Here is a 24,588-nt window from a genome sequence, read left to right on the forward strand (position 1 = left end):
ACTTGATCCTTGATAGGAAATATAAACACATGAATTCTGTCATTTCCTTAATTTTAAAGCAAAGTAAATTTTTTTTCCCTTAAAGAGAAAGACGAGAATTATAAAGGGAAAGGATAGAATTAATTGAAGGTATAGTCAGAAGGCAGTGAGCAATTTAGATTTGAAATTCCCTGTTTTCTTTATGAGAAGAATCCTCACTTTTTTTCCCCTGGCATTCTCTCACAAGAAACTATTTTTTTCATGCATTTTAACCTATTTTTAGAAGTAAATATAGTATGTTAGTCTTCCTCCAACAGTATGTAATATTTCGTGTTCTTGGCCGAATTAGAAACCAGAATAGAAGTCTCAATATTAATTAATTTTTAAATCTGTTTTGTAAAAAAACAGGAAATGTGTGATGACAAACCAGAACAAGTATTGCCACTGAGGGAAAGCCATTATTCAGTAATAGGCAGTATTCACTGTTCAGTCACTTGTGTGGCTTGTGATGGACTGGCTGATCATCTAGGGATAAATACGCTGCTGAGTTTGATACTGATTTTCTTTAGGACAGAATTCCACTTTAGTACTATCCTGTTTGTTAAGCAAGGAGGCATAATTTTCTAAGTGTACTGATGGTGATTATATTGGCTGCCATCCTAATTTTTCGATTTTTCCAGCCATCTAAAGTCTGTTTTCAGATTCAGGTAATGTTGTATCATCTGAGACTTTCTAGCGGAATGATACATTCCATTACTCATGCCTGAGCTTTTGTCAGGAAACAAATATGGCTATTTTTTCACAAATTCTCTGTTCTGTCAGAAATTAATGAGTTTTTCATACTGTTTGAAAAGTGATAAGAATACCTGTATGAATGTTTTTTTTTTTTTAATTAGTAGTGAGTTTAAGCATAAAAGAGCATAGCCTTTTATGTATATAACATCAAATGGATCAAAGTTGTCCAGAGGGTCCAGGTTGTGTTATTGACAGAATTATGTGGTTCCTGTTTCCTGTGAGTCGGAACTGCAACAGGATCCTTGTACCATTTACAAGCAGTTTATGCTGAATTAGTTATAATTAGAATTAGTTTTATTTTATGGTTTAGTAACTTTGTAACTAAATTTTTATAACTGTAATTTTAAAACTAAAAAAAAAAAAAACCAAACCAACAAACAAAGAAAACACCCTAAAAAAAGTAAATCTATAATCAGAAGTTTTTATTCATTATACCATAGTGAAAATATGGCGTCTGAATCAGCTTCATCTAAATCCATAAACCTCTGTTCTGTGGCAGCAGCTTTGTAGGATGGAGAATGTTTAAGGTGTCATACATTTTCTATTTCTGCTAATGTTAAAGTTCTGGAACCTTGGCATGTTAAAGGAAGCTGTACAAATTCATGTGGGTTTTTTTTTCAAATATATAGTAACATGAATACATGTAAAAAAAGCACGTTTAAGACATACATGTGCAAAGAGTTGATGGAGAAAATTTGCACCATGCATAACTTCATTTTCTTAGTAAAGATTGTTCCACAGATTAATCTAATCCACTTAGATAGTAAGTAGGCTTACTAGATTTAATTGCTTTATGGAGTTCTTAAAATTTGTAGAATGGCTAAATCTCTTGAAATGTATATGACATTAAAGTCTTCTGATGATATTTACCATTGAACTGGTTCATATGTTTTAAACATAATCTTGTAGCTCAGTAGTATCAGAGAGAGTGCCAAAAAAAACCTTTCTGAGAATGCCAATAAAAACCCTTAGCTGGAATAGCTGAATAATACTTGCATCATTTTCCTGGTAGCTTTACCAGTACTTGGGTTCCCACATAGCCACTTGTCGGATGTTTTCCTGAAAATAACAGATATTTTGGTTAGTTCAAGGACACTATCAAAATAAAGTCCTTGCCAGTATCGTGAGTCATTGCCATACCCTGTTTCCGTTCTTTGGAAGCTTTGTCTCATCATTTGATTTTGTTGCCAAAACCAGTGGGGAGGTATCTTTCTGAAGGACTGTGCAGTACTTCTTGATACTTCAGATGAGCAAACATTCTCATTCCAGTGGAAACCTAGATGCTGTTCTTATATTGGGAAAATGGATGTGGTTTTTCAAGAATCTTCAAAGCAGAAATATTACTTTTCAATTAAAAAAAAAAAAAAAAGAGGAAGATTTAGGGATGAAGTAAATTCACACTAAAGTAGGAAACCTTATGAGGAGTGGTCCATTTTGCAGACATGAAGGCAAAACACATGAGGATTACTCAGAAGGACATAAGCATATATGGGGATGCACACACATGCACAGAGGTTTCACGCAGCAAAAGCCTCTCATGACAGAAGATCTGAGTTCTGTGTTAGCCCGGAATTTTTAGAAATGCACAATTTAGTTTTTGCACTTCAAATCTAAGCAAGTGGTGTGTTTCAACATTTTGAATTGCTTTGCAGTTGCGTTCATCGCCTTGCAATGCTGCACAAGTTGCCCCCATAATCACACTATGAGAATTCTGAGATACCTGAATTAAAACTAGATATTTTGAATGGAAGAGTATAATTTGAACTTTACACTTCAGTTGAGGATTCCATAGGTGGACAATAGTTTCTGAAAATTAATATCCTTCTCCTGATCTTCAGCATCAATTTCTGGCATTGTGTGGGCTTCTGAGCTTCACTGAATCCCACAAATTCATTTTGTTCTGTGTCTTGCTTGCAGCGAGGTTCACTTGTGTCAGTAATAATAATTTTCCACTTGTCTTGAACATTTGAATATTGCATGAATTTTGGTTGCATGGGGCAGAGAAAGTAGTAGTGTTTTTTCATGGGCACACAATGTTCAGAGTGGAAGGACAGTAAAGAGCCTAGCTGTATTTAATTTCTTTCTAATATATTCATTATATTCTGCCATCTAGCACAAAAACCAATCTAGAAAAATTACAGTGAACTAATTTTTAGTGTAGTGTCATGGTGACACTGCTACAAAGTACATGCATAGGGTCTGTGGCTTTGATAAATATGATACAATCTGGTACTGTTGGTATTCCCAATTAGATAAAGAGGTAGTTGTCACACTCACATTGCACAGTGTTTCTCATGAGTGTGGGGGAGATGAAAGAGCAGGATAATACTTCCATTTTTGCAGCTAACTTCCCTTTGATTGAGTTACTGGTTGCTATATCAAATGGTGAAGTCAAAGATTATGATTGTGATAAAAGATTGGTTTGAGTTATGTATATGATGCTAGTAACGTGCTGAATCAAATTCAGATTTGCGACTATTTCTAATTTCTCTGAATTTATCTCTGCAGATAATTGTCAGCCAGTACCTTTTTAGAGAGAAGACATTTTAAAGGTGTCAGTTGTTTATACATAGTATGCAGCTTTGGTGTTTCTGCTCTGCTTATTGGGTTTGCTTAATAATCCTGCATATTAGCACTCTTTTTCCTAAGTGCGTGCTCCTAGGCAATGTTTCCAGCTCTTCACTTCACTGGAACTGTACCTTCCCCCCCAGATTACCTGTGACTCATTGTATGAATCAAGACTGGAAGCTTCATTCTTGACTCATCCTAAGTAAAGGTTTCCACTATTTTTAACTTTCTCCATCAAAACACTGGGGGAATAATGACTTAGTAAAGTGTTCTCAGAAATTATCAGTGACCATTATTTCAGACAATTGGAGAGCTGTTTGAATTACAGAATCCCTAAAACTGAAAATCTGTTAGCTTTACTGAGTAGGAATCCTGTCTACAAGTTTCATAAAAGTGATATTTGTCTGAAGATTTATATGATTTATGACATTATTTTAGAAAGTTGGACTTTTTTTTTCTTCACAGAGCTACAGGGATAGTTAGGTTTGTGTGTTTACATTAGTTCACCTGTTTTCTTGCAGTAGTTTATATGTCTTTTTTGTTTTTCTACTAAGATAGGGTGTCTGGTCTCTACAGGTCATCCTTTTTGGCTGATTCTTTGCCTTCCAAAAGAGGAACAGAAAAGAAGAGATTTAGAATCACAAATAAATTATCTGACAAACTATTATTTTTTCAGTGGGAGATAGGCACATAACTGTTCTACATTCTCTTGATAAAGTTGATTATAAAGGCAGTAGTACCTTCTCCACAAAAGAGATACACAAAATGAACACAAGTGTTCTCCACGCAAGAGGTACACAAGATGAACACAAGTGTTCATTACACATTGAACATCTGGAAGTTTTACCCACTGTATTTCTGTTAAATCATTGTTGTACAATGTAATTTTTGAGTAGACTGGTCTTGGTTGAGTGGTTCATTGGGTCATTTCCCAGGTATGTCTGTGAGCAAGCTCACCACAGCAAATATTTATGGCCAGTTATAAAAAATTATACTTAGAATCGTGCTTAGAAAGTATTTTAATAACACTGAACAACAAAGGAAAAAAAAACAGAAACAAAAACAAAAAAGCAGCAGTTGTTAATGAACCAAAAGGAACTTCATGGCCCAAAACTGGTAAAACATTTTTATGGAAAAACAATATATGTAAACAATATTCAGTAATATGTGCAGTCCTTTTGCATCTTTATTATAGTACATTGTAGTAGTACTGTATAGAAGCATGTAAAGGTGAGAAGTGTTTTTCTTTAAGAAGTAAACTTTGTAAACTGTTTGTATCTGGGCCCACTAATGGAATTCAATGTTGTTACTATCACAATTTGAATGGCTCTAATGGAATCATAGCACTGCAGATAAAAGCTTTGAAAATATCAGACTGCTGCAGGATGTGTTTCACAGTAGTTCTCCACTGATTTTCCGGCGAAGTATAAAGTCAAATCTCGGCATGATTCAAGTGCTGGGTGCTTTGGAGCAGTCTTTGAGCACAGAGACACCGAGGGGCTGGAGAACTTCCAGGTCTGATGGGTTGGAGACACCTGAAGATGCACTCCATGTGTCACCCACCCTGAAGGTGGCTTCCAGAGGTCCTCTTTTGGACCTTTCATTCCTGCTCCAATGCCATGATTCTTTTCTTTCTTTTAATTGTTTTAAACAAATCCAGCAAGCAGGATCTAGGATAAAATTCTGAGGCTTAAGTTAATCCAAGATGAGCTGCCGTGGTCTGTCCTTTTCCTTCACTGCTATGTATTGTACGATGAACCAGTGAAGGAAACAGAACAGGCCAAAATAACAAGTACATTTTTTCTCAGGTTTTTGGTTGGTTAGCTTGTTGTTTTTTCTTTCTGGGATTATTTTTTTTGGATGCTTCAAGACCCTGAACTGCCTGTTTTACTGTCATATAAGGCACAAATGAGGAGACACAAATTCAGTTTGGCATGGAATTATACACCAAAGCTGAGACAAACAACTTGCTAAAAATGGGGATATTTTGTCATGGCCTTGTTACCAAAAAAACATATTCTGGAATTCCTAATTTTGTAGGTTTTAGTTCACATGTCATTTCATGTGCTTTCCTTGCTCAGGTAGTCTTTAAAATATTCTTAACAAATTGAAACATGGTTTAGTCAAAGATCAGTTTAGGTAAAGGTTGATACAGGTGAGATGTAGTAACCTAGGGGGGAAAAAAGGCAGTAAGGTAAGGATAGATAATTTTGCAGACATCTAGCAGCTTTAAAACCTGAGGCACTCAAGATCCCAGCACGTTTCAAGCAACAGTGAGCGGTAGTGTGCCAGGAGTTGGATATTTCTCACTGGAGACTCCTTCACTGTGGATTTTTTTGTTCATGGCATGTAGTCTGACTCAGTCTGACTTATATTACTGGAAATAATGTAGAATGAAGTTTGTTTAGTTAGGCAACGTCTGTACATGAAATCTTTGAATCTGCTGTGGATTTAGTTTTTTTAATTGCCTTTAAAATGCTCAAAATGGATAAATTAACTAATATATATTAAGAAAAAGATTGTACTGTTTGACTCTGGGAATAGTTCATTTAACTGTACAGTTACTCATTTAAGAGGCTGAAGACAGAGTCTGTATTATGAAAGTCAAGTACCAAGTTACTTTACAACATTACAATAATGACTTTTTATTGTTCATACATTCGTTCATCCTCTCTTAGAAAATGATGCCTAAATTTTTGTTTTGAGGCTTTGTTGAATTCCACTTTGAATTATTGTCAAGTATTTGGCATTTTCCTCCTGCATCTTTTAATTTATTTTACAGAATGCTAAATATTAGTCCATGGGAAAATATTCAAGTTTATTCCAATGAGAGTAAATAACTTTGTTAAATTTTTCATGTTTGGAAGTCATAGCAGTGAATGATATTTCTAATATTTCCATATTTAATATAATTACATTATTTAAACTGCATGGAAATGTGACCCAAAGATGAGATGGGTAAAATTAGTCTGATACTGAAATCTTGATACTGAAATCTTAGAGAATGTCATAGGATTGTAGAATCAGTACGGCAGGAAAAGACCGCCAAGGTCAAGGTCATTGAGTCCAACCTTTGACCAAGCACAACCATGGCAATTAAACTATAGTGTGAAGTGCCATGTCCAGTTGTTTCTTGAACAACTTAAGGGATGGTGACTTCACCATTTCACTAGGCAGCCCATTCCAATGCTTAAGCACAGTTTCAGTGGAGAAATTCTTCCTGATGTCCAAACTGAACCTCCTCTGGCACAGCTTGAGACTGTTTTCTTGCACTTTCAGGATTTGCATGGGAGAAGAGGCTGACCTCAACCTTGGTACAATCCCTTTAGGCATTTCTAGAGAGCAATAAGGTTTCCCCTGAGCCTCCTCTTCTCCAGACTAAACAAACTCACGTCCCTCAGTCACTCCCTGTAAGATTTACGCTCCAGACCCTTCACCAGCTCTGTTGCCCTTCTCTGGACACGCTCCAGCACCTCAATGTCATCTTGCCGAAGTCCAGTTGGACTGCATCAACAGCCATCACTGAGCAGGTCACCTGGTCATAAAAGGAGATCAGCTTGGTTTAGGACTTTCCTAAACATCTGCTGGCTGGGACTGATCCCATGGTTGTTCTGTATGTGCTGTTTGTACATACGAAAAGTCTAGGTGAAATTTCAACTATTGCTTTTGAAAATGCCCAAATGAAAGATTCAAGAAGATTTTCATGGAAAAATGCTGTTTCTTGGTTTTAAACAGAAGAAAACCCAAAACTATGCCCCCCCCAAAAAAAACCAAACCCCACACACAAAACAAAAACAAAAACAAACCAAAATTTTAAAAAATCGCAACTGTGCAAAATTGAGCAAACCTTCACCGTGTCTCAAATAAATGTGTGTTTTAAGTCAATATTTTTTGTATAAAAGCAAAGATATAAACTTAAGATTTGAATTTAAATTTGAAAAATAACACCAAAAATAGCTAATGCTTTTGGTAAAAATATTAATGAAAAAATGCTGTGGAAAAAAAGGAACTCTGCCAAATTTCAGCCTGGTCTTTTTAAATTGAAGGCCTTTATTTGGAGAGAAAAAAAAATTGGACACAAATTTCCTACTGGCCTTCATAGGGTAGCAAAATAAACATATTGTTTGTATTAAGATGAAAAAAATAATTTTGTTTGCATTAGAAAGGATTTAGCACTTGGATATCCATGTTACAATTGGAACATTTAACACAGCTTTGATTTATGAATATTTGCATCAGTGTTTAACAGAATGTAGCCTCTTACTTTACTTTTGAAGAGCTGGGAAAACATTGCACAAAGAAGCCGAGTTTGTATTGCTCCTTGCCGTCAAAACTTGCATGTAACTCCTGCAGTTTTGTGAAAACTAAAATTCCCATCTGAAGTAATTCTGTACATCCAGAAGCTCATATACACATTTACCTTTCAAATTGGCATCATTTGTTTTGCAATAAATTCTGCTTAAAAAGAAAACTCCTTAGAGGAAAAAAATCCATTTGGCTTTTGTGAAATAGACTATTTCAGACATCTCTACTATTTTTGTTGCCTCATTTTGGCTTGATTTAATAGTTCCCTTTTGGAGGACAGATTTAGGTTCATATTATAAAGGACTCTTTCTGCAGTTGCATTGATATAAGTAGAAGCAATCTGTCTAGATTTAATAGTAGGACTGAAGTTTTTATTTGGAACTTTATTAGACTGGAGGACGAAATTTAATAGTCAAATCTGATTGTATGTGTGTCTTTCATTGTATTTTTCATGGGAAATTAATATTGCAATTTGCAAAATAATTTTGCTAATAGAATTAAATTCAATCACATAACTCATATACAAAACATAATAAAATTGTTTTGAGTGTTCAGTAGAACAATGTGGCAAACTACGGTCCATTAGATAACAATAATACATTAACTAAATTTCTAAGCTGTGGGAAACTTCTCAATGCAGTAGATGAAGTATTTAGTACAAAGGAAGAAATTATCCAGTGTTATCTTTGTAATTCCAGTTTAAGCATAACAGAAAACAAAAAATGGAGCATATTCCTCTTCTGTAACTTACTTTGTCCAGTGGGTAAGATTTTTATTTCCATGTAAATATTAATACTTTTGAGCAAAGGAATTAAACTAGGTCACATACAACAGTGATGGAGCAGATGTGATTGGCACTTTGATTTTGTGGTTTCACACTTGTGAGTCTTTCCATAACTTATGTAATGTGAAGCATGAGCTCATGATTGGCTGAAGGGTTTTGATCAGAGTTAAGAAATGACTGGAAATTTTACTTCAATAATGTCATTATATGACCATAATTACAGTAATTTCACGATTACAAGCCACATGGATTATAAGCCGCATTTCCGGGGTGTCAGCAACATTTAGGTCCTCGTCCATACATAAGTGCAACGGAATATTAGCCGCACTTTCATTCGTAGCGAGGATCCATGTGCAACTTTCACAAATTTGCCAATTAGTAACAGAATCGCGACATAGCGGGATTTACTGGCTCGGGGCGGGGCCAGGCAGGCTCGGCCCGCTCATGGTTGCCGACGGGGCCGGGTGGCCCAGCTCGGCGCCACGGCTCGGTGGGGCCGCTCAGGACCAGCCAGGCGGTGCTACTGCCTCCGCCGCCAGGCTCGCTCGCCCCCCCTCCTGTCTGCACTGCCGCCGCCGCGTTTGCTCACCCTGGTCAGCACTGCTGCCGCTGCCGCCGCCGGGCTCCCCCACGCTGCTGGCCCCAGTTCTGCTGGGCTCCCCCACGCTGCTGGCCCTGGTTCTGCTGGGCTCCCCTGCGCTGCTAGCCCCGGTTCTGCTGGGCTCCCCTGCACTGCTAATCACGGTTCTGCTGGACTTCCCCGCGCTGCCGGGCTTCCTGCTTCTGCCGTGCTCCCCCCCGCCGCCAGGCTCCCCCACCCTGCTGGCTGGGGCTCTGCCGCCCGCCCCCCGCACCGCCTGCCCCATCTCTGCCAGGCTTTCCCACCTCTGCCAGGACTGACCGGGCTCCAGCTTGGCTTGGGGCTACCATGGGCTCTCTCTTCCGGGTTGGCAACTTTTAGAATATTGTTCATATATTTGCCACTCCGGATTACAGGCTGCACTTTCGGGTACAGACCAAAACTGTAGTCAAAATGGTGCAGCTTGTAATCGTGAAATTACTGTAATATGAGAAACTGGAAAAAATATGCAGATGTAGATGCTTTTCCTCTAGAGCAGCTGCACTTCCAAAGATTATATTGCTTACAGTTATTCTATTAATTAATTATTCTGTGAAGTACCAGAAAAAGAACATAAAAATGTTTATAGTGAAATTTGCACATGCTTACATTGTTATTGTTGAAAATACTTGAGAGACTAAGAACTGTAACATGGCAATTCTGCCAATTGTAAAATGCTTCTCTTTGATTTAGAAAATATGTTAACTATTGGTCTAAAGTATTAGACTGTGTGTTTACCTTGATGATTTTTTTCCTGCTCTTTATGGCGTGAAAACTTTGAAGGCATCACTACCATCTAAGTACTGTGATCAGAAATGGAAAATAATTAAGACTTAATTGCAGTGACCGTAGATGACACTACTAGCCAATGTTGAAAAGCAGATCTATTTATTGATCCTTGATTTTATTATTTACTTATCAGTGTGTGTTCTACAGGACATGCCATTTCCATGCCCTTTTTCTTGATAGATATATGTGCCATATGCCCTAGTAAACTCAAGAGGTTAAGCTAGTCAAGTTACCTATCTCAACACATAAAAAGGAAGAATTAACCACAGTTCCCCGGCTACCAGTGTAGCTTTCAACACCTTTTCCATGGTAGTATTGATAGGATATATAACTGTGAAAGAAAATGCACTGAAGTGATCTAAGAAGTAAACTATCATCTTGATGTGTATTTTTGAGCTATTGAAAACCTTTCCATAGTGCAACTTATTCTGACAGTGAAACTGTAGAATACCTCTGATTTAAATACCATCTGGTTATGCTCAAAGCTTTAAAGCTATTATCTCAGCTTAAAATTTCAGCGTCCTATACTTTTTTCTTCACCAAACTATCCATTTTTAAACCACAAATATTTTTCCAGTCCTTTCAGATTTTATCTAAAAGTATATTTTAACAGTATTTAAATAGTTCTTAAACAATAACAATTTATCTTGATAGATGACATGCTGTGTTTTTTCATTTTATTTTAATTAGCTATTGTGGAACCAAATTCCCTTTTGTTTTATTCCTTTGAATACTGTTTAATTATAGTTATCATGCCAAATATCTTAAAGGTTATTTTACCAATACAGTTTCATTTAACATAAGCCATGTGGAATCAATAGTCCTGTTTCCTAAAGTGAATGCTTGGAAAATCTTACATTCATATGTTAAGAGTACACATCCTTTCCTCATTAGCTGGAAAGTACAGGGATTTTGGCACAGGTTCTGTGTGGAAGCATTGTGCAGCTTTTATATGGATTTTGTTTTTAGCCTTTGATGACACTGTTTAGAATAGGAAGTATCTAATAAGTAAAGCATTTTGTCTAATGTGCTGCCAGTGTGTTTAATATATGCCTGGAGGTCTGAAACATTATCTTCTCCACTATAGTAATATGCATTTAATTCTCTGAAAGCAGAAGGTCGAACTTTTAAAAGGGACTCAAAGTACATTTTCAACTAAAATAATTTAAAACACATGGGATAGGGGACCAGAGTAATGTACGGTTGGTTTTTATGGTTTAATCATGATCATGTTAATGCACACCAGTAGCTAATTAAAGAAAACTTTTATTGTTCATTTTAAATGGGTTATGTAAAGAGTAAGAGAATTGATATTATACAGCCCAATGATAAATGTTACCATTACATTTGCTAACAGCAAGATGATATTGCTGTTCTTGACATCTTTAAAGCATTGGCCTATTTATTCCATAGCATAGCAAAGAATCTTTTTAGAGTTGTTATACTGAGATTCGTTCCCTCTCATCTGCTTATTCCATTAGAGGAATATCCAAATGCTTCCCAAGTTTATTACTAAGTATATCTTCAGGTAAACTTTGAAACATGGTTGGAAGGCTTGATGCTCTGCTGAGCTGACATTGATGCAAGAAGTTTCAGTGATACTTCTGCACTTTTATTTTGTACCCAGTTATGTACAACTGTCTTGCAAATCATTATTCACATGTTTCAGCCTTTATTATATATGTGGTGAGACCATACGTAAGTCAAAGTTTCATTGTGGAACTGGGTGGCATGGAGAACCGTAATAGGATATGGTGTCTTTCACCTTTTGGGCACTGGTTCATATTCCATACTGCTTAATACTGAGCAGAAATTGCCTTCTGAGTGCTGTTCACTGACCTGCTGTTCAGTGACCTGCATGAATTGATTTGGGGTCTCAGTAAAGTTTCTGTAGTTGAATGTCCACATAACAGGAAACTCAGCAGTTGGGACCAATTAGCACCCTTGCAGCAGTCTGCACAGAGAACTATAGTCTGACTATAAGGGAAGAAGGCAGAACTACTTTCTTACTTTGCTAGAGGTATTTTGCATAGGCCAGAACATTTAATGAATACTTAATGATAAAAAGAGGCAGAGGAAAAGAACTGGGCTTCAACTCAAATCTGTTTAGGTGTGAGAAGAGAGGATCCAGTCAGAAACCAGAAGTACTTTGATTTCTTCCTCCGCTTTGTCATATACACATGATGTTTTTCTCCCTGAAAGGTTGTCACTTAGTGCATGATGCCATGTTTTCTTTTTCTCTGGCCATATCATGCATAACCTAAATGTCAGGTAGCTGCAGAAATTTCTGCTGCATAGAGGAGAACAAGAGAATATCATATAGTAACTGTAAGAGTGTCAATCATGCTTTCTGAAAGCATTTTTCATCAGACTCAACTGATGTCTGTGTAGCAGTTTAAAATTGCTGGGTTTAGCAGGATATGCCCTCAACTTAATTACAGGCAGCATTTCCATGAAATTATACGGCAAGATTTTTTTACAGCTCCATTGTTTCTTTCTGATTGCCCTCAATACATGAGCAATGAAACCATCTGTATCAATTTTGAAAGTGCCATCAATGCAGGATATGGGTGAAGCACTTTATAGTTTACCAGGCAGAGAGGCTGAGGTGTAAATAGCCTAACTTTGCTAGGATATCAGGAGGAATGAGGATTTCTTGGCTCACAGTGTAGTGATTCATTAAAATGGTCTCTAGTTATTTTTACAGAGGCAGCATTAAAAGTGATATCACATTTACAAGTCAGTGATATGAGTCTGCCATAGAAAACAGCCGCAAAGAATTTTATTGGTTATTTGAAAAATATGTACATGAGTGAATCTGAAAAGATTGTAACCAGAGCTGGCAGAAACCTTTTCAAAGAAAATCTCAGCTAGTTAATGGTTCTGTTTTAGGATTTCCTCTGTAATACTTTTTCTAGTGTGTTCATTCCTTTAAAGAAAAGGAGAGGGGATTGCTCCCTTTGTTCCATAAAGCACAATATAAAGGAAGGTTTAAAAGGCCTGCTTTTCTTTACCTCCCTCATAACCAAATTTCTGCAGTATATGTAGAATCTAATACATTGCATAACTTCACAAAGACCACAGAAATTTGAAGAAATTGAGAAAATCACTGCCCTTCATTCCTATAGTTAAGTTGCTGATAAATTCTTTGGTTTTAATTTATTATTCTCTTTTGAGGAAGCAGTTAAAGTACTGTTTGCCCTAGTTCATATTTCACTTTTCAAAGATTCATTTGAGTGGAGAAGATAAGAAGAAATTATTGAAACAAGTCCTGCAATGAAAAAATTGAATCATTGAGTCAATGTGCAAGTTTCAGCCAAAAAAACCCAACAAAATACTCGAAATGTGGATGGAGATGGAGAACAAGACAGAAGGCAGCATTTCACTTTTATAGAGAACTGTAGTGGTTTCACTTACTGGATGCTTTGTAGAGTGTTCGAGAAGGCCATAGCGGAGTTAAGGAAGTAGAGAAGGGAGACTAAAAAGATTGAAGGTGCTGGAGCACCTTCTTTGTGAGGAGAGACTAAAAAGGCTGGGATTTCCATGTCTGAAGAAGAGAAGGCTGAGGGGAGCTGTGATCATAGTTTACAAAGTCAGTAACAACACTAATAAAGCTGAGCAATTCATATTCTACAAAAGACGGGGGGAAAGCAGTGTCACTATGAGGAGGTGGTTTAAAGCAATTTTATCTTTTTTCAGTTGGAACTTGTTACCCCCCAAAGGTTGTGGAGAACAGACACTGTCAGTCTGTTCAGTAAGGAGGTGCATGAATTCATGGACAAGAAGCCCAGAAATGGTTACTAAAACAACCACACAAACATGTACCCCTGGCATCCTATATGCAGCAGCTGTGGATGCCTGGGGAGGAGGAGAGGAGCAAATTGCAGGAAGTGGACAGAGTCTCTGGTATTTCTTAACAGAGTTATCTCCTGGTGCTATTGAAAACAGTGTACTGGGATGGATAGGTTATGAATCAAACTGAGTTGGGATTTTCTTATGTTAGCTCCTGTTCAGAGCAGAGCAGAAACTCTGCTGCAGCAGCACAGGTGGAAGTGCTAGTTGTGCTGTGGAAGCTATGCAGGGTGAATGTATGACTCTAACCTTCATATGAATCTGAGCAATTAGTGACACATCAATTATTATTGAATTTTTACAGATTGTTTTTTTTGCCACATGTTTTAGTATATGCTTCCACCTTGTCCTCAAGCTTTTGATAGGATTTCTACTTGTTTCATGAGCAATGTTGAAAGTGTTTTTTTCTGAAAACCTACTTTTCTCCCTTGTCTTGGGATATCTCTGTCTCTTGAGCTGAGACTATAAAGTCTCTGGACACAGCCTTGCAACATTTTATTTCACTCTTGCACTCTTTTTGTTTGTCAGTGATGTATGTTTTATTTTTGAAATATTTCTATGTGCATTGATTTCTCATGTGAAACCCTATGAGTGTCACAGCCAATACCCTATGTGGCCTCAGTCAGCTGAGAACTCATACTCATCACTAAGATAATCTTCGGATAGTTCTGACGCTTCCTTTAACTTTGGTGTTTTAGATAAGGCAGCTGCCTTCCATGAAGATATTTCCAAAATTTTTCTTAAGAAAAATATTTTTTTCTGCAATATTTTTATGCATTTCCGTTTATAATTTCCATTTAGTCTTTTTATGGTCGTGTAGTGGATTAATATTATGTTCTATTTCATCTAATCACAGTGCAAAATGTTAGTGTCAAAGATGACTTTTTGAGCATCAGTGCTCAATATTTGAAAAAAATTCTAAATAGGCTTTTATTTACAATACATTATTCCACAGATATATGGGTTTATATTAATCCATAAATTTCTTATAGATTCTTTAGGTTTTTTAATGAAGAGTTTAATTTTTAAATAATGCTTTTGAAGCCTATAAATCCTTTCTACTTGCTCTTTTTTCCTCTTTCACATGTTTTTTTGGCTATCCAGCTATTGTGAGTCATCATTTCATTGGAACAGACACCTGCTGTGTTTTTATGAGTGATTACTGCGTTAAAGTTAACTTGGCAGATTTATTTTTTTTTATATTTCTCTTTTTTGACATCATGTTTATGTAGTGATTTTTTGCTGTGACTGAAATGGAAATAGTTGGGATATGGATATCAAAAGATGATATAACATTTTCCTTTGCAGGTTTCCAAGCAAGAGCAGAAGAAGATGGATGTGGCTGATGGAGGAACAGTTGAGACTTCTTCCCGTTGCAGCGGGGCACAGGACAGTGGGATTGGCAGTGACAGTGTTAAGATCAGAATCATTCAGATCGAGCAGCACAGTGGCACCAGCCAGCACCGCATTGCGCGTCCTTCCCGCCAGTCTTCCATCGTCAAGAATCTCAACTTCATTCCCTTTGACATCTTTGTTACAGCAAGTCGAATCTCACTGATGACGTACTCATGCACTGCCTCACCTAAATCAAAGTTGGTGCAAGATCACAAAGATGGTGAGAAGATAAGTAAAAGCTCCTTGAACCTTCCAGAAACAGTCTCAGGCAGCAGCCAGGATGCCAAGAAGCCCAGTCAGCCATGCATCTCTTCTGTCACAGCAGATGACCTTTTGAACAGTAACCCTCCCGTTTCTGCTGGGAGAAAAACAGGTCTGTTGTCACTGGAGAGTCTGCACGCTTCCACGAGATCATCTGCTCGACAAGCCCTGGGCATAACTATTGTACGGCAGCCTGGGCGCAGGGGAACTGGGGACATCGAGCTGCAGCCATTTCTCTACCTGGTTGTGTCACAGCCCTCTGTGCTCCTCAGCTGCCACCACAGAAAGCAAAAAGTAGAAATATCAGTGTTCGATGCTGGCCTTAAAGGAGTCGCCTCAGACTACAAGTGTACAGGTAAGAACATTTTAACATCCAGTCCTGGTTACAGCTGTGAAAATGACTGCACGTCTCAAAGTTACAGAGGGTGGTGTAAAACAGGTGAGAGAACTTCAGGACATCTTTAATATCAGTTGCTGAATATACATATTTTTAGGATTGTACCTCACAGCTGAATTAAGTGTGTATAATATTTGAAATTAATTAAGATCTAACCTTTTAGCAACCAGTTCTTCCTGTTTCTTAGTATTGCTTTCTCATTACCAGATTGTGACAGGAGTTGTTGCATTGCTATAACTTCTCAAGTTGTAAGCTAAGGGAATTTCATAAAGAGCATTTTTTATGATTGAATGTCACAATGTTTTCCTATACTAGCCTACCAATAAAATGTAATTATAAACACTGTAGAAGCACCTGGTGTTTTGGACATAAGCTGTAAAAAAAATGAAGTGATCTTTCAAACAGCATCAAGTGATGTCATGTATTTTAAGTTTTTACTCAATTGAGCAATACAGTTCTGCAGTAAATTCCATCTCTTAAAAAAACCTTTTTTTAAAAAAATTACATATGCAGAGTTTATGTCAAATATATCAAAATAGATGTTAAGTAGAAAATATTCTGAAAGTTTCTTTTTCTGCCTTATCTGTACTGCTGAAGAGAGAAATCAAATGACGCAATTCATTTGTCTCGCAGTCAGTACAGGGTATAATGATTTCGTGAGATATATCATTATGGAGTGTTACCCCAAAAAGTGTAAATGAGTCTTCAGAGTTACAGGTGAACATACAGCCAGAATGATACAGGGTTTCAAATTGTTTTCTGAATGAGAGCTACAGGTATTGCTAGTTTTTCCTTGACAGTATTCCCAGCACAGCAGTGGTGAAAAGTAGTATACTTTTCTGTGCAGCTTTACCAAATCTTTGCTGAATGAGATTGTATCTTTTGACAATTACCATTAAAATAATGTGCTTATGCAAAAGACCAAAAATGCTATCTTAACTGTTCTCAGAAATCTGAATTGTATTGGAACTTTTAAGAGGGATTGAACAGTGAGAAAGGTTAGGCGGTGGAGGAGAAGATACTTAAAATAGGGAGATTTGTTCTCTGCTACTTTTTATTAATCCTTCTTCTGTTTTCATCTTTCTCTGATTTTCCTGTTCTGTCCTGCCTTAAACAAAACACACACACCTGTGTCATGAATTTTATTTACTCCAGATTCTCATCTTTATTTCTTAAATACTATGTAAAATGTGGCTATTTCAGCAATTAATGTGAAGAGAATTCACAAAGCAAAGCTAGAAGGAAGCTTGGAGTAGGGCTAAGATCACATCTTCATTAAGTCAGTGCTTTGGAAAGATGCAATAGGACTTTTGCATTTCTCATGTCTGAGGCATTCAAGCATGTCCTTGGTACAAGCTGCCACCACCAACAAACTGGGCAAAGTTCTGTCCATTCTGCTTCTATAGTTAACTCCTGGAATCTTTCACCATTTTCATGTCTATGGTAGCAATTCTACAAAGCACAAGCTGTAATAAAGTCTTCTTATAAATGGAAAGTGCATCAGAGAGCACAGAAGCATGGCAAGAAGCCTAAATATCATAGATAATAGGAACATACAGCCTGAAAGCTCCTCGGTCACCATAGATTGGAAGACTAAAGGTTAGCCATACACAGATCTTACTCTTTTCTTTGGATTTATGTCTCCGTGTCAGGCAAATGTAAAAAAGTGTGGAGGTAGGACTCAGTATGTGAAGGTGGAAGTCCTGGTCTCATCCTCCTGCCTTTGTGGGCAGTAAATAATTACCTTCCTCGTGGATCACACAGAATCCTTGCTTGCTGCCAAAGCAGTAGTGCTCTTTTCAAAAGAGTTTGAGAGGTGGGTGCCAAAGTGCTAGTACCTAAAAACACCACCCTAAATGTATTAATAAGTTAATAAAATTAGGGCAGACTTCAAGTTACACACTAATCCATTCAGCAAAAGAGGTGGTATAAAGTTTTTATTGCCTCTTCTTCAGGAAGACCTGCTGTGCTGGTAATTGCATCATTTAGGATTCATGTTGTCATACTGCTATAGTAGCATGTTAGTTTTGGAAACTTCTATTTTTCCTTTCTAACATGTATTAGAGAGAAAATAGCCATGAACTATATGTTATATATGTATGTGTGTGTACATATTACACACACTCTATATCTTGCATATCATATAATACAGAATAAGGAGCTCTTTGTGGCATTCTTCGTTGATTTCATCAATCACACCAGTTTTTCTTGATATTGTGACTATTTCCTGACAGTTTTGTCTGAAAGAGATGTATTGTCCATATGAAGATCAATATAAAGTTTATTTGAAAGAACCAAGTTCGTTTATCTCCTTCTGTACAATACACATGCACTATATTCCTATATTTCTTTGTGTATCAAGGACGGGAGAGTGGGAAAAAGGCATAAGCTAAGCTTAATTTAAAAGATATATTTTAACTGGACTATAAGAACTGAGGGAACATATTCCCCCTTGAAAACAAAACAAAAAACAACCAACCAAATTGTAGACCTAGTGAAAATATTGTGTGTTTCCCATCCTGGGATGGAGATAGGCAACAGCACAGCAGCAACTCAAAAACTCAGGCCTATAACATTGCAAATTTTGATCACAGCCTAAAAATTGATACCTGTGTGAGCAAAAGTAAAATTACATTGTTATGAAGTTTTGTTGGTAACCCTATGGGGGTGTTTTCTCATTACTTAAATTAATACGGTTAAACTTATATAGTTAAGCTATATATGAAATATTTACATTCAAAACATGGTAATAAAATGTCTCCCATTTAAAATCATTCTATGTATTCTATGCATTCTACAGCATATACACTACTTAAGAGTATTATAGGAATGTTTTAAAGCATTTGGAAATTTTTTTTCTATCAATTTTGGTATGAAATTCTGAAGACTTGAATACTGTTCCTTCAACAGCCACAGATTTGGGTCTTGTGAAATACTGTGCCATTTCTTACAACTTAAGTTGCACAAAAAACTTCAGGGTAAAGAAAAACTGTAATAGTCTGGATCTAGTTATGCTTTTCACCCCTCACCTCCAATAGTGTACTTCTAAGAAATATGTTGTTTAGCTGTAAGTCAACAAAAATTTTCTAGACTTTAGAAATGCTTCTAATAGGTAATTTGATGACAGTCTATTTTATGAACCTTTGTATAAAAGAGGGAAATTATCCTTTAAATTGTACCAACGTGGATTTAAAAGAGAATAATAGTTAGTCCCAGGCTGGTGACAGAATTAAGGGTTACTGCTGCATGATGGTTTACTGCTTTGAACATTGTGTAGAAATGAAGATTTTATACCATATGTATTTTATTTGGGACAAGGGTTTTGTTATTAGTTTTGAATAGAGCATAAAATTCACAATCTTGCACATTAAACTATCACTGTCTTGTGAGACAGAGCATTGTATAGTGGCTGAAACACCAAATTTCATCCAAAGAGCTTGGCTCCTCCAACATTCGCTGTGTTGTTTATTTTTAGCTTAATTTCTGAAACATGAAAGCAATAAGAACTTAAGAATAAATAGGAGGAAATAGGCTGTTAATAGTTCAGGATTCATAGTTTATTGATTAGCAGTCAGTAGCAGCACGTTTCCATCAGACCAGGCTCTGTATGTGGGAGCATTTGCCTGCCTAGTAGCTGAAGACCCAATGGTTGTGCTTCCTCAGTCTTTTCTACAACCAATTCCACTGGCAAGTGAATTTGTAGAAGCAAGGGACTTATTAGGTTGTTGAAATGTTGACTCAGTTTTATTATGGTTGTGCTAAACTGCTTTATTAGGGTTTTGTAATTTTGCAGCTTGATTGCAGTTATGCTAGTGCAAGATACAGGAACTTGAAATCAAAGTAAATAAATTAATGGAATAAATTTTAACTCCTTAATAAGTGGCACTAAAAACTAGCTCCTTGAGTTTACTTGTGAGATTCTGTAAAAATAGACTGAAAGATACTGTAAAATGACCCTTTTTTGTTAAATGCTCATCCTGTATTTAACAAAAAGGCATCTGCTAACTGTTAGTTTTTGCTAACAGAGTTTTGGCCATTTTAACTTAAATAAAAGTGGGTGCAATTGTTTTTAATGTAATCTCGTAAGCTGCTTTTATAAATATTTTTTTAAAATCTTTATTTGCTTTGTTTCAGGTAATGTAATCCAGATACAAAATTGCCTCATTTCCTGACCACTGTGCTCTGGGCATTCTTGAAAAATCTTTTTTCTATTTGTTTGTTTGTTTACTTTCAAAGAGGAGGTTGTGGTGCTTGGTTGTTTCAAGGGAGAGAAATTTCTCAGTAAATATCTGTTATGCATGGAATTTCTTCAACTTCCGCCAACAGCTCATTTGCAAAAAACAGTCACTGCGAGGCCATCCAGAATTATTCTTGATTTTTATTTTATTTTATTTTATTTGACACCCACGCCTTTGATGGCAGGGGGTCCATGAAGAGCAGATGCAGTAGCTAAGACCACATGTAACCTCTGATCTAATGGAAAGCCTTTTCCAGGCTTTTTCATGAAAAGCAACCCAGGCTGGCTCTGGCAGGGAGCCTGATTCACTGCCTCTCTGTCAGCCTGTGCTTCCTACATGGCAGAGAGAGGATTTCAGGCTGTTTCCTAGCGTAGCATTGAGGGAGTTCTGCTGGAGTGTCACCTGTTCCCCTCTGGGTGTATTTATTGTCCAGTACATCTGCAGTCATGGATGAGGGGGGAGCAGTGCAGCCCCCACCTATAAAGCCAAATTGGCCTAGGAATGTGCATTCCTCAGGTTACTGTAAGTGCTCATTTTTGAGCTTCCTGACACAGCACTTGTGAGTACGCTAGCAGAAATGTTTTTCCACTTGTGTTCTTTAAATTCCAGTGGAAACCGTTTTGAAAACAAGACCAAACGTTCCACTTTAGAGTTTCAAATGCAGAGATGATTGCAGCATCATACTGGCTTTTGAAATTGACTGCAGACCAAAATGTGATTCATCCATTGAAATAAAAGCACATTGCAGTGCTTGTTTGGGCTAGGTAGTGTTCTAGCAGAGCAGGCCAAGCTGCTGTCCCGCACACACACTCAGTGGCCCTGTCCCTTGTCCCCTTGTTCCCTGTCCTCTGTCCCCTGCCTGGGGCTGATGGGGGCTCTGGGTCCCTGACCTCCCCCCATTAAACCTCCCACAGGCTGTGCCCTCTTTGTTGGCCTGGCTGTCAACTACGAAGAGGGACAAATGTTGGAACTCTGGTCACTGGGAATTTTAGACTTTCTGTGCTGACAGGCACTGACCTCCAGGAGAACATTGCATTTGTCCTGAGGCCGTGTCGAAGGCTTCCAATACTGAATGATAGAACTGGGATTATGGGTGTGTAGTTTGAATAGAAGTGTGTAATGTCACATGGTGGAAAACTTAGAGTTTAAGATTTTAGAATATAGTAATATACATATAAAGCAGAATGGAGATTTTAGAGTAGAGGCTTGTCCTTCTTCTTCACCTTCTTCTTCCTGGGTCTAGGTGCTATTGCATAATTGGATAGAAAAATCTGCATTATTGACCGGGTCATTGGTTATTGGGTTAAAAGTAAGAATAATTTAGGTGGCATTTCTTAATTGGACAGTTTACCCTTAAAAGGTCTTGGGGAGAGAGAGAGAGCTCTCCATTTTTAGTTTGTTAGCTTGAAGTGCTGTAGAACACAGGGTCTGTGAGACTGTAACATCGATAAGAACTAATAAACATCTGAGTCCAGACATGAAACGCTGTCTCGCGCATTTAATTCTGACCCTGGCAAAGAGAAGATGAGGCACGACAGACAAAGACACGTTCTGGAGAATGAAAACCTTCAAGATGCAAATTTTCTCCTCCCTTCTTCGTTGCCTTTCCCCTTACTCCCTGTTCTCTTCTGAAGTTCGGGTTTTCCTGTCTGATGTTAACAGAAGACCAAGGGGATAGCAGTGAAATCAAAAGCTTGCAAATTCAAATCAATTTTTAGGAAGATATTTCGTAAAGTGAAGTTTGGAGCTGAGGTCTGGATCTCAGCAAAGCTAAAAGTAGCTTTGAATGTTTGGGTGAATTCAAAAGTAGCTAGAGATTTTTTTTTTATTTATTTTTAATTTAGAGGGGAGGGAGGAAGGTAAATGTGGATCTGTTGAAGGCTTCAGCTTCTCAGTCTAACAGATTTTAAATTACAGTCTTGTAATTTAAAGTCTTGTCAATCTGTGATAGTTGTCTCACCATTTTTCTTTTGCTGCCACAGACAAATTTTTCACATGGTGTAGAGGATAAAATTTCTGGCCGTCTTCACTGCTGCTCACTTCTCAGTCCTTTCTTTTCTCTCTCTTGGCTTGCTGTGGAGTAATTCTAGCCTCTCCTTCTACTTATATATGCATCCCCTGGGTTTTCTCCAGCATTTTCTTTATACAAATAACTGCAAATTTAAGTGTTGATTTTTGGGAGAATCATAGAAAATAGAAATGGAAATGACCTATTATAATACATTATTCAGAACCAGTTCCCTGCTGATGCATAATTGTTCCCAATTGTATATTTTATAGTGTTCTGTCAAGTGTATTTTTAAACATTCTGAATGCCTCCATCATTTTCCTGAGAGACAAGAGTCCTTTTTCTAATAGCTCTTCTCATCATAAATCCCTCGCTTTTCATTCTGAAATTCCTTTTTTTCATTCAATTGCTTCTCTGTTTCATGTGCTTTTGGCATAGGGATTGATTGACTGATATTGCTTTATTCCTTTACTGATTCTTGATCCTATGAAAATGCATGTGCTGTTTTCTACCTTAGAAGATATTTCAATAGGATACACGTCTTTTGGTTGTTTGACCCTTGAGATATATATTTGTTTTACCCTCATACATTTTCTTTGGAACTCCCCTCAAGTTTTTGATATATACAAGCATAGTCAATTTTGAAACCTCTGGATTTTAGCTTATAAAAACTTAAAACTCCATATTTGGCTGGACAGCCAAGTTTGTTACGCAGGTTCCAAATTAACTCTATGCCAGGGGCTTGGAAGCACTTAAACTGGCTTTTTGCATGGCCCTTTGATATTACGACTTCTGATGCAAAATTGTCAATGCAATACTCCTGCTTCCAAAACTAGCTCAGTTTTACTTGAAATTAAAAATACCTGAACTCAGTAAGACCAGTGCTGGGTTAAAAGTAATTTATTTTGTTGGACTTGGGCTAATTTTATATGCTAGGGTTTCTTCATGTTGTGTTCCTAATATATACATTTTGGATTAGTTATTATTCACATATCCCAGTCCTGCAGTGCCCCAGGTGCTGCACTACTTAGAGACATGACAGAGCAAAACAATCTCCTGAGAGTCCTATGGTTGCTTTATTTTTTGGTTCTGTGCTTAAGTGTTGCAGTTCCCAGTGGCCTGAGGGCAGTTTGTATAGTTAATGAAATATGTCATGCAGGGATTATCTGCTATTCAAGTTCTTTTCATCAGAGATATTTTCAGTTTGAAAGAACTACAACTTTTAAATAATCATTAGGTAGCTAATAACATAAACACATATTAGGATAAAAAGACTACCTGTAAGTGTATTTTACAAAAGATGTGTTCAGCTAAATGTAGTGGATTTTCTGAAAAACTGGTGGAAGATATAGGTTGCTATGTCTAGTGTGTGATGATATCTTCCAGAAATGAGACAAAATAATGGCATGTTGCAATGTTTTGTGCCATATTGGTACACCTAAATGTTTATATTAATACTTACAGAGGAACAGTAATTTAGAGATTAATTTAATCAATTCAGTGATGTTCACTGAGCAATATTCAGTCATTTTTACAATGCTTTACACTATATATTCAGAAAAACATTAGAATGTTATCTGTTTATGATGATCCACCAGCACAAAATAAGGTACTATTTTCTAGATCCAAGTCAGAGATAATACCCTTGTTCGGAACAACTACAAATCTGTGTTTTGGAAAAAATGTATGTAAAGAGGATGATGATAATGATGATGATGATGATGAGTGACATCACAGTAGTAGTAGTAGTAGTAGTAGTAGTAGTAGTAGTAGTAGTCGTTGTTGTTGTTTTTCAGTATACTAGAAAACATGCCAGACAGAACTAGATATTCCCTGAAACAGTTACTATAGAAAAGGGAATGTGCCACACCACTCTGTTTACTGTAATTAAAAGGGTTAAGAATGATAACAATATAGAAATTCTCATAGAAAATATACAAATCTGTTGTATGCAGTGACAGCTCTTAAATAACTGTTGAGAGCTGACTTTATAAATGTGTGGCAGGAATAGAGGGAAGAAAATGCTGTAATGTATATGCCATACAGCACAAATACTGCTGTAAAGTCATTGCCTGAAAATTGATCAAATAAAAACAAAAGAATGTGCTAACTTTTGATCTTTTCCATATAGATCTAAAGTCATGATCAATTGGTTTCAGTAGGTTCTTTGAAATCACATAAGGGTTCATATGTGCCAAGTTTTATATGAATCACATGATAAGGTCAAGAAACACAAATTCCAAAGCTGACTTTATATACCCAGTCCACATATGACTGTGATACCACAATACCATATGTTGACTATAACAGTGAGTATGTAAATCCTGTTCCTGAAAGGAATTAATTCCGTAAAACTCAAAGCAATTATAGCAGTTTTTAATTGACTCTAAAGGAGAGAATAGCTTCAAGAAAATCTCTGTAAGTTGAGGATGAGACCAACATTCAATAATTAACATAGCAGACTCAATAACAAACAATCACTGATTAATTATAATTTAAGACCATAATGCCAGAATTGAGAATGCTCATAATGAAGGTCATGAGTCCCTAAAGATTAAAAAGCCTTTTTAGCCAACTGTTTTTGCTGTGTGTGTGAAA

At 36.9% G+C, this 24,588-nt stretch overlaps 1 protein-coding gene across 5 annotated transcripts in view; it reads left to right on the forward strand.

Annotated features, from left to right (window-relative positions):
• Nucleotides 1-24,588, forward strand: part of VPS13B (vacuolar protein sorting 13 homolog B) — a 427,554-nt gene that overhangs the window by 294,319 nt on the left and 108,647 nt on the right. For all 5 annotated transcript variants that reach the window (XM_033079391.2, XM_033079426.2, XM_033079417.2 and 2 more), the window contains exon 34: nt 15,000-15,702. In XM_033079391.2, the coding sequence (XP_032935282.1) occupies nt 15,000-15,702 (703 nt within the window). The remainder of the gene's footprint in view (nt 1-14,999; nt 15,703-24,588) is intronic.

This window comes from Catharus ustulatus, chromosome 1, assembly GCF_009819885.2.
Source record: "Catharus ustulatus isolate bCatUst1 chromosome 1, bCatUst1.pri.v2, whole genome shotgun sequence".
In the NCBI taxonomy this organism is placed as follows: domain Eukaryota; kingdom Metazoa; phylum Chordata; class Aves; order Passeriformes; family Turdidae; genus Catharus; species Catharus ustulatus.